The sequence below is a fragment of the Zophobas morio genome, unplaced genomic scaffold, assembly GCF_036711695.1.
Source record: "Zophobas morio isolate AGI-343-1 ecotype UQ-CSIRO unplaced genomic scaffold, CSIRO_AGI_Zmor_V1 ptg000007l, whole genome shotgun sequence".
Taxonomy (NCBI): Eukaryota; Metazoa; Arthropoda; class Insecta; order Coleoptera; family Tenebrionidae; genus Zophobas; species Zophobas morio.
The window spans coordinates 3,049,670-3,059,236 of NW_026972112.1; the positions used below are offsets into that span (position 1 = coordinate 3,049,670).

At 36.7% G+C, this 9,567-nt stretch overlaps 3 protein-coding genes across 4 annotated transcripts; 2 read left to right on the forward strand and 1 right to left on the reverse strand.

The window, feature by feature from the left end:
• The first annotated feature begins 2,355 nt into the window (after positions 1-2,355).
• On the forward strand, positions 2,356-3,434 carry LOC135124238 (ras-like protein 2). The gene is made up of 4 exons (XM_064049166.1): positions 2,356-2,588; positions 2,770-2,857; positions 2,906-3,093; positions 3,140-3,434. Exons 1-4 carry the CDS (start codon positions 2,484-2,486, stop codon positions 3,359-3,361), a joined length of 603 nt encoding a protein of 200 aa, XP_063905236.1. The 5' UTR covers positions 2,356-2,483; the 3' UTR covers positions 3,362-3,434.
• LOC135124236 (uncharacterized) lies at positions 3,355-9,322 on the forward strand. Of its 2 annotated transcripts, none has more exons than XM_064049163.1 (7): positions 3,355-3,398; positions 6,831-7,019; positions 7,544-8,224; positions 8,345-8,449; positions 8,502-8,636; positions 8,694-8,947; positions 8,999-9,322. In XM_064049163.1, the coding sequence occupies exons 3-6, from the start codon at positions 7,552-7,554 to the stop codon at positions 8,945-8,947; spliced, it is 1,167 nt and encodes a 388-aa protein (XP_063905233.1). In that variant the 5' UTR covers positions 3,355-3,398; positions 6,831-7,019; positions 7,544-7,551; the 3' UTR covers positions 8,999-9,322. The 2 variants fall into 2 exon arrangements, with proteins under 2 accessions (XP_063905233.1, XP_063905232.1); XM_064049162.1 differs by having other exon boundaries at positions 8,694-8,943.
• LOC135124237 (CDK-activating kinase assembly factor MAT1) lies at positions 5,682-6,834 on the reverse strand. The gene is made up of 2 exons (XM_064049165.1): positions 6,611-6,834; positions 5,682-6,561 (listed from the first exon to the last, which is right to left on the reverse strand). The coding sequence occupies exons 1-2, from the start codon at positions 6,732-6,734 to the stop codon at positions 5,738-5,740; spliced, it is 948 nt and encodes a 315-aa protein (XP_063905235.1). The 5' UTR covers positions 6,735-6,834; the 3' UTR covers positions 5,682-5,737.
• Positions 9,323-9,567: the final 245 nt, after the last annotated feature.

Genomic DNA, 9,567 nt, shown 5'->3' on the forward strand with positions numbered 1-9,567 from the left:
ATCGACAAATCGAAAAATAAAAAACCGAGAAATCGAAAATTCGAAAAATCGAGAATTTGAAGAATCAACAAATTGAAAAATCCTCAAACTAAAACGTTGAAGAATTGAAAAACCGAAAAATTTAAAAGAGAAAATTCGAAAAACGGAGAAATTGAGAAATCGAAATTAAAAAATTGAAACATCTAGAAATCGAAACATCAAAAGATTGTAAAATTGAGAAGCCCAGAAGCTGAACAATCGAAAACAGAAAAATTTGAAATTCAACTTAAAAACCCGATAAATCGAAATATTGAAATCTCGATAAATTGGAAAATCGGAAAACTAAAAACAGAAAAATTTAAAAACCAAAAATTCAACACTTGAAAAATCAAAAATTTTAAAAATCAAAAAATCGAAAAACTGAAAAATCTATAAGCTACAAGTCGAAACATCAAGAGATAGAAATATCTAAAATTTAGAAAAACGAAAAATTAAAATGTCGAAAAATTAAAAAATCTAGAAATCAAAAAATTCGAAAAATAGAAAAATCGAGAAATCGAAAAGTAGAGAAATCAAAAATATTGAAGAAGCGTAAATATGTATGAAATATCGGAAAATCGATAAATCGAAAATTCGAAAAATTGAGAATTTGAATTATCGACAAAATGAAAAATCTTCAAACTCAAATGTCGAAAATTGAAAAACCGAAAAATCTAAAAGCGAGAAGTCGAAAAATCGAAAGATAAAGATATCGAAACATCGAGAAAGTGAAAAATCGAGCATTAAAAAATTCGAAAAATTGAAAATTGAAAACCGAAGTACTGAAAACCCGAAATACCGAAAAATCGAAATATCTAAAATTAAAAAAAAAAAACGAAAAATTGAAGAATCGAAAGATTGAATTAAGTAATCAAAACACCAAAAAATCAAAACATTGAAAAATTGAAATATCGAAAAATCGCAAAATTGAAAAATCCAACAACCGAAACATCGACAACTTTGAGAAATCGAAAACTCAAAAAATGAAAAAGTCGAAAAGTCGGGAAATCGAAAATTTCGAAATGCCAAAAGTTTATCCGACGGAATTTTGAGGTAACGCCATCAATTTTTTGGGAGGGGATAAACGAATAAATTTTACCCAACGATTTTCCATGATTACGATAACCTTAAAATGTTTACAAGATTTCAGAGCAATCGGTTTTGCAGTTTCAAAGTCATAATGCAAAATATTGTTATTCAGTTTTGAGTTTTTTCCAAAAATTCTGAATGTTTAATATACATTTTGGAAATGACGTCATCTCATTAGCCAAATTTTAGTTAGCATGTAACCTACATGATACTCCTAATATACACACAAAATGTGACAACAATCGGTCCAGTAGTTTCGGAGATTACTTGTCTAATATAAATGGGTACAAACACTAGACAGACCGACAGACGGAAATGGCAAACCAGTTTTTTCGTACTTTAGAGGTCATGACACGTCGAGAAAATACAAAAGTGGCAAGTCGGCCGATGGACTCGATTACTATACTTCCTTAGCTTACGCTCGGGAAGTAAAAATCGAAAAATTGAGCTGGAAACTCAAAAAAAATGCAAATCAAAATATTGGAGAAAGGAAAATCAAAAAGTTGCCAGTCGAAAAATGGTACGCCACTGCTTCCGATAAGATGATCGGCTAACGGTGGCTGATTCTTTTTATAAATATTATCATCACACTGTTAATGTATGTTTAGCAGTTGCCTCTGTTTAAATTTTAAGTCACACTTAGCCACATAATAATAGGAACTATTGTTGTTACAGTTATTTCCACAACAAACAACTGTCACTTTAATTGATGCAACCGGCTATGGAATATTTTTTAAAATATATACAAATATCTTCTAAAATAAAACTTACAAAAGCGCTAAAATGTTTCGTAAACAAGTTTTAAACAGATAAATATTTTATGACAAATTGTGATTAGCCGGTCAAGGTGAACCGATGTTCGATTGAATCCGGCCCTGTCCAGGGGGATGAACCTGGTACCTGATGACCCACCTTGGAATGCGTCATCGCGCGGGGTGCCCGCTGGTACTGGCGGGAAACAACGAAGGTCATTATGTCTTCGGCTCCCATTATTACATAACTCGAGAACCATCGACCAATATTCCCGGAAATTGGGTCCCTCATTACCGGAAACGCACATGTCTGTACCGCGAGTAATTTACATCGAAAGGAACAGCTAAAGTGCATAGGAAGTACCGTGGGAGAATCCGTAATTGCTTTCCCGTCGCCCATATGGGTCGATGGTAAACAAAGAATGACAGGTGTTTGAAACACGCGCACCGCTGGTGCCAATGTGGCGCCGCGAGCCGCCAAAATCCCCATAAGTTACTAAGTTTTTATTGGTAGGTGTAACTTCACGTTTAGTTGATTCTATATTTATTTTTTTGTCTATTTTTAAATCAGTAGTTGAGTAAGGCCGTCGTAAATTAGTTTTAATTTGAAAATCGAACCGTAAAATGTCCAAAGTAACAGACAGACCGAACAGTTATCAAACTTATAAGTTGGTTATTGTGGGTGGAGGAGGTGTCGGAAAGTCCGCAATAACGTTACAATTTATACAGGTAATTGCATGAATCACGATTATGTTTCCCTTTGTGAGGTCCCGACCGGGAAAAGGCCGTGTTCTGGCGAACAACCAGGTGTTGTTGTCCCTAATTACACTTTTCTTTATATGGAGTGAAGTGCGATTAACCTTGCATTAAATCCCACACCAGCCATCTGACACACTTCAAACGATTTCAGAGTTATTTCGTGACGGACTACGACCCGACAATCGAGGACTCCTACACCAAACAATGTGTCATCGACGACATTTCCGCCAAACTAGACAGTAAGTGCCCCCACAACCAAAACCGCTCCTAACCCCCAAGCGTTACAGTCTTGGACACCGCCGGCCAAGAGGAGTTCTCCGCCATGCGGGAGCAATACATGCGCTCAGGTGAAGGCTTCCTCTTGGTCTTCTCCGTGACCGAACGCTCGAGCTTCGAGGAAATCTACAAATTCCACCGGCAGATCCTTCGAGTCAAAGACCGCGACGAGTTCCCGATGCTCATGGTCGGCAATAAGGTAACACACGACCGGTTCTCGCCCCTCTTTAATCTCGTTCGCACAGGTGGATCTCGAGCACCAACGGGTCGTTTGGCAAGAGGAGGCCCAGCAGCTGGCCAGACAATTAAAAATTCCGTACATTGAATGCAGTGCCAAAATGAGGATGAACGTGGATAATGCCTTTTACGAACTGGTCCGCGTCGTGCGGAAATTCCAGTTGTCGGAAAGGCCGCCTTTGAAACCCGGGTACATCAAAAGAAACAAGAAAAAGTGCTGCATGCTGTGAGCCTGCACAACGCTTATTTTTGTGTACATCACTTAAGGTTTTTATTATGATAATTACACGTAATTAGGACATATCTGCACAGTTTTGCGTTGCGAGGCGGAGGTTGGACAAATGGGGCTGAGGCGGGCTGGTTTTGGGAAATTTAACACTTAGGTTGGCGACAGTGGCTTAGTTTGTTTATTTTTGAGTCTGTGTCTTTAAGGCGAAGTTGGCGCTGGAGAGGTTGACATTTACACGTTTTTATATAGAAAATTTGTTACAAATTTTGCAATAATCAGTTTAGCTGTTGTAGATAGTGGTTGTTATACTTGTGCTAAAGATGCAGTGACACTAATTTATTCCACTGCAGACACAAATTAGGCAAATTAGGTCCTTATGTAATCTGCAGATTAAAACGTTGCGCATTGATTTCAGTTATTAACAATTTATAAACACTTTCTTAAATCATAAATTCAATTCAGTTTTGTCAGAGGTTTGTCCATTTTAGTTCATTCGTTAATTAGTTGGCTTTGACATATAATGGCGCAGTTTACATAACCTTTATTTGCATTGGACTAATAGCTTGTAAGTATTAAACAATTCTTTCTTAATTGATATTTTGAAAAGCTTTTTTGCAATTTTCACTGTTCATACACTATGATAGACAAAATTTTTGTTTAGAGTAGGCCGTGATCATCGCACGTGGGGTATGACAGATGGTGGAAAGAAAAAGGATAAACTTACGTGTACTTATCACAGTCTTTCTTTATCTAAAATTTTGTAGGTCATAGTTATTTTATACAACGAAAATTTGATATTTCTTTTTCAGACAATTATACCATGAGTGACATCCATATTTACGATTAAATGACTTAATTTAAATAAAAATTGGTTTAACATGATGTTTATAATCACATGGAACCATACCGCCCACCTAGAATTTGTATTATTAAAACTATAGTCAAAATATTGCAAGAAGTCGCTCGAAAAAAAAGTCGTGACAACCACGCTGTTTACGGCCACTACGTCAAGCGACTTCTTGCAATATTTTTAGTATAGCAGCTGCCATGAAGAGATTAAAAAGGACTTAATTGCAACAACTCATTTACTCATTTGGTAGTAGTGCCTACATCTACTATATCTGTGATTTATTTCTTTGCAACAATATCAAAAACATAGTTAATACAGATTAATTTTTTTTTGCTTCAGGAAAAGTTTTAATCACTTTTTGATGTTTACATTACATGGATACAATATACAGTGTGTGTCACTTTAAGCAAGCGTTTGTTAGAGGCTTCCAATAACCACTTTTGGAAACTGAAGGTCAGTATTCACCAATTCCTGGTCTCTACTATACCGTCTAACAATAAGTTCGATCTTTGTAAGAGATTTGTTAAACAATGTGGGGAAGTATGAGGTGAAACACGCTGTATATTAATGTTTCTGCAATATTTGTTCATCTATGAGCTGTCATTCACATCACAAGTCAAAGTGAGATCAAAACTAAAAGAGTGAAAATCAGAATAAAAAAATCTGTGATAGCGTTCTTGTGCAGAATTTGATTAAAGTGACCTTGAATCTATTTTCAAAAATGAGTTGGTTGAATGGACCAAACCAAAGTACAGTTGTACGTGTCAGTTAACAGCGAGGGGCCCCATTTGTGCAAATTCCGTACTTTCCGAAACTTATAAATAGTGTAAATAATTTGTATAGCTACAAACGGGCAGACTTATTATTACTTTGTTAGATTGTTTTCTCTGTAAGACGCTGGTCGGTCGGTTAAATTATTAAAATTTAAGCGCTCGCCAGTGCTTCACGACTCGCAATTTTTTAATTTTTTTGTAAATATTTTCCCCGAGAAAATAGAGTGACAAAACACCAATTTTATTTTTATATAAATTATATTTTTCTAGGCGTGTAGCTAGAATAGTTCAGTTGCGTTGAGACAAGGATTGCCTAATGTTGTTCATTTAGAGATCTCTATGAAATTATTTCAATCCCTATTGAAGTAATTTTATGTACAATGTGCATCACATAAGTCGACGATATTTAGAAGATTATGTAATTCCGATGAGGACACTGCCATTTATATGATTAGGCAGATTTAACCCAAGAGTGTCAATTACATCTAAAGCGGTGTTACTAATGATATTTAGTTAGGAGATAATAGACTTGAACTTAATATTTTTTGACAATTTTATGTACCAAACACATTTTAATTTCAACAAAATTGTCTTCCGTTTTATTTGCTTTTTAACCAAGTAACCTTAATTGCAAGTACAGTTAGATGTAATCAACGGTGCTATTTATCACGGGCACACTATCATTTAAACTCTAGAACTGTGTGTTCTGTTAACAATAAATGTTTTAATGTACAAAAATTTATTTAAACAAAAATCAGTGCACTGGAGCTTTTCTCACATGGTACAGTCCCGAGAAGGCGTCCTGCAGCGCCCTCATGCACGCTATATTCGACCTAAAACCGCCCGCTCTCTCCTGCTCGTTCTCTGATCTGACGTGGTTGGTGTAACCTTTAATGATGACGTCTTCGTCATTGGGTAACTTAGGCCCGTCAGTCTGCATAACGAACGGTTTATAGACAAACAAAGGTCCATCTTCTGCAGGCACGGGCAAAAAAGTCGACTGCGACTGTCTCCCAATTTGTATCCCAGAGGAAAAATGGGTTTTCTTCGCCGGGGCGGCTTTAGCCTCCTCTTCTTTCGCTTCTTTGGCTTGCTGGGCGAACGTTTCGACGATGTTTTTGGCGTTTTCAGTCGAAAACATGAGTTCGTCAATGAGCGCCTCCTTCTCTCGAATTTTCTTTTTCTTAGTTTCTGTTTCTTCCATGATGATTTCTTGCTTTCGTAGCTCGGTTTGCTGCTTCTCAAACTCCAGCATCTCCTCCAATTCGTACTCCTCTCGTCCGAGTTTGCCTTTACTTTTAAGTATCTGCTCTCTATTGTCGCGTTTGTATTGTTCTATTTTTTTGTTAGTGTTAACGATGTCTATGTTATTCGCCAAGTTATAAATTATCGTTTCTACTTCCTCTAAATAGTCGTTGTATTCCGCTAAAGAGCCAAAGTCCTCTTCCTTTTTATTAAAATCGCGCAAGACGCGTTTCCGGATGTCCACTTCTTTTTCGACATTCGCGTCTTCAAATAACTGGATACGGAAGTTGTTGCGGCGTAAAGGGATGCGACATTCGGGGCAACTTCCTGAACCTGGAATGAACACGTTTTGTGAATTTGGACAGCCGCAGGGTCGCCGTACCTTTGAGAAAAAGCAAATCCACGCAGCTTTCGCATAACCCATGACCGCATACATTTACCATCATTTTGAGGGATGGGTTTTGGAATTTTGAGGTTTTGCATCGTGGACAAGTAAAATCTTCCATTTTGAGGGCCGACTGAAACGTGGATTTTGATTTCGCACCGTTACATCTCCAAATAACAAAGCAACATAACCTAAAAATTCTTAAATCATTTGACAGGTAAACATGCGGCGGTTGGTGGAAGTGGCCAAGATTCCGCGAACGGGAACGCTGCACGGAAGTATTTCCTCCAATCTTTGAATACCACTAGAATAAATAAAATATATGAACCAGGAAATATTGCACAATGTCAATTATCATTTTTATGATTTTGATGAAAAGACAAACTCAAAAAAATCGTCCATTACGGTAGGTTTTGCTTCTAACATAAAATGTGAAGTTGTTTGCAGTGGTTTTGAAATAGTATTTAAACGATTACATCACTTTGAAATATGCAACTGGAAATGTTTTAGAACTGTAATGGATACTGAAACAAAATTGTACGGTAATTCTGTATACTAAGTGTTGTCTGCTACAAGGTGCACTTTGAGCGTAAACATGGTATTTTTTTATACATTAGTGCATTCATTATTAATAATATTACGCATTTATAAGTGCATGTTTCCGTTGTTGCTACATTTCAAAAAGACTTTTCTATCTTGCTTGCGTGAACAGTTTTCCTAGCGTGTGTGTACGATCCAACATGAGAAGCCTAAGACATCATTTTGAGCACACATTAAACGCGATTCAAAGAGCCTCAGTGTTGGAACCAGGGTTTATATGTTTTGGAATTTTCAGAACGCTACTGACAGTTGCGCACAGCTATCAATCATCCGATGCCGCGTGCTTGGAAACTTTGAAATTCAATATCACAGTGTGTAAATTAATTACAGGACGTCGTATGGACAATATTACCCAAACGAACGAATTCGTCACTATCATACGCGCCTACACCAGTGACGTCTCGTTCTGGAGTAAACCAGTCTCTGTCGTAATAACTTTTGTGGTGGTGTCTACAAGCTGCGCCCTAAGCGACTTATACCAACGGAGAAAACCCTTCATGATGATGGCAGTCGTAGGAGAATTGCTCTCAGAACTTTGTTTGTTCATCTGTTATTGGTATGAAGGATGTTCGCTGCAAATTTTGGTAGCAACCGAGGTAGTTTCTGTGCTTTTTGGGGGCCAACAGTTGTTTTGGACTATGTCTTGGATTTTCGTAATTCAAAATACGCATCCAGAAAATCGAACTCCTCGTTTGTTGTTACTTCAGGCATCAAAAAATATCATCTACACGTTTTGTTTGTGGTTCAGTATAGATGTAGATTTCACTTACTTACAAGTGCACACCATGATTTTAACTTTTTTCTTTCTGACTGTCTTGTACTTCGTTTACGTCGTAAAGGACGAGAGACCCGAGCAAGAGCTGAGATGGGATACATCAGTATTTAAACAAATTCTGATTTGTAGCGTTATTGCAGACGGCATAAGCCACTTGAAGAAAATTTCGGCGAAGAAATTGTTTATTTTGGTAGCAGGATATTTAATTTTTTTCGCAAAGAATTCTTGGTCTGATGGTTTTTCTTGGACGTTTTGTTTAAGGGCAAAAACATGCCGGTTGTGTAAATTTCTGCAACGATACTGAAATTGTCGACATGTTTTTGTCCTTGTGATATTTACTTAATGACGTATTTTAGGAGAATATAGTAATGTCCTCGCTACTTATATTTACGGCATACTAGCTTGGCCATATGAAAAGGTAGCTCATTTAATATACTGTCAACACGGCTCGGCAGCAATAAGTAAGTGAACTAATAACACTGTTACTGAATCCTTTAAATAATCATTTTTTAGTTATGATCATTGTTAGTTTCATATCAAAGAAATTTCAACTGGACGGTTACACGATTCTGATTTTCGTTTATCTCAACAAAGTTTTTGGAAATGTTGTTATAGCGTCCGTTTCAAATCGAGTGATCATATTTATAGGTATGCAGATTCTATATTTGAAGTAAAAGTTCTCGTTTTTAACTTGTAGTGATAAAGTTTCAGCTATTTCTAGTGTAACTACATTTTATATGGAAACTGTTCTTTATGTAGCAATTGTATCAAAAATGGTATCGTCGGGAAACATTGGAAAATTACAGTTGTTGTTTCGCATGAATGACATGCTGGAGCCTTTAAGCCTTGCAATATCCTCATTCATTTTTGATGAACTTCTTAGTGATAAGCATGCCCCCAACACATTTCTTTATATCGGAGCTTTTATTTATTTGGTTTGTCTTGTCGTAGCGACGTAAGTATGTTGTTTCTAAGTAAAAATACTCAAATTTGATTTTTTGTTATTTCAGAATACTTTTGTGGCACAAAAAGCAGCATTCGAATGACGTACAGGTGTTCAGCAAGCCTAAATCTTAGGTTAAATATTTTTTACTATTTCCATTTTTTGATTAGAAGCACTGCACTGTCACACTAAATTCAGTCTGTTGTTTGACATTTTCGCTTTGAAAATGTACACACAGCACGTAATCCCCTGAAAGTTACTTTAAACGCGCTCACTAATTGAAAAATAAAGGTTACGTAGTGTTGCCGTCTATAGTTGTAGAATCACAATTAATCTGTTTCTAACAAAAAAAAAATTGTTTCAAAGTTGCAATAAATGGATCAATCACAAATTTCGGTTTTGATTTATTTACCTACTGTGGACGCTGTCGTCCTCAGTACTCTTTATACTTCACCATATACCATTTATATGGTACTAGAAAAAATGTAGCCAAAAGTATTGTTACGAAATAAACCCATACGCCGCCCCGGTACGACGCTTATGGGTTCTAGTATGTACAGCGATGATGACGCGGAAGTCGCATGGGCAATCCAGAAAAACCTCGAAGCGGCGTTCTCGATCGATCTAGAGGGACGT

Excerpts from the sequence above, each read along its gene's own strand:
- LOC135124237 (XM_064049165.1), bottom strand. The coding sequence starts at position 6,734 with ATGGAAGATTTTACTTGTCCACGATGCAAAACCTCAAAATTCCAAAAC. Across the intron at positions 6,562-6,610 it reads GGATTTGCTTTTTCTCAAAG|GTTCAGGAAGTTGCCCCGAA; the intron begins GTACGGCGACCC and ends TGTTCATTCCAG.
- LOC135124238 (XM_064049166.1), top strand. The coding sequence starts at position 2,484 with ATGTCCAAAGTAACAGACAGACCGAACAGTTATCAAACTTATAAGTTG. Across the intron at positions 2,589-2,769 it reads TAACGTTACAATTTATACAG|AGTTATTTCGTGACGGACTA; the intron begins GTAATTGCATGA and ends AAACGATTTCAG. Across the intron at positions 3,094-3,139 it reads TGCTCATGGTCGGCAATAAG|GTGGATCTCGAGCACCAACG; the intron begins GTAACACACGAC and ends TCGTTCGCACAG.
- LOC135124236 (XM_064049162.1), top strand. The coding sequence starts at position 7,552 with ATGGACAATATTACCCAAACGAACGAATTCGTCACTATCATACGCGCC. Across the intron at positions 8,450-8,501 it reads ACACGGCTCGGCAGCAATAA|TTATGATCATTGTTAGTTTC; the intron begins GTAAGTGAACTA and ends ATCATTTTTTAG. Across the intron at positions 8,944-8,998 it reads GTTTGTCTTGTCGTAGCGAC|AATACTTTTGTGGCACAAAA; the intron begins GTAAGTATGTTG and ends TTGTTATTTCAG.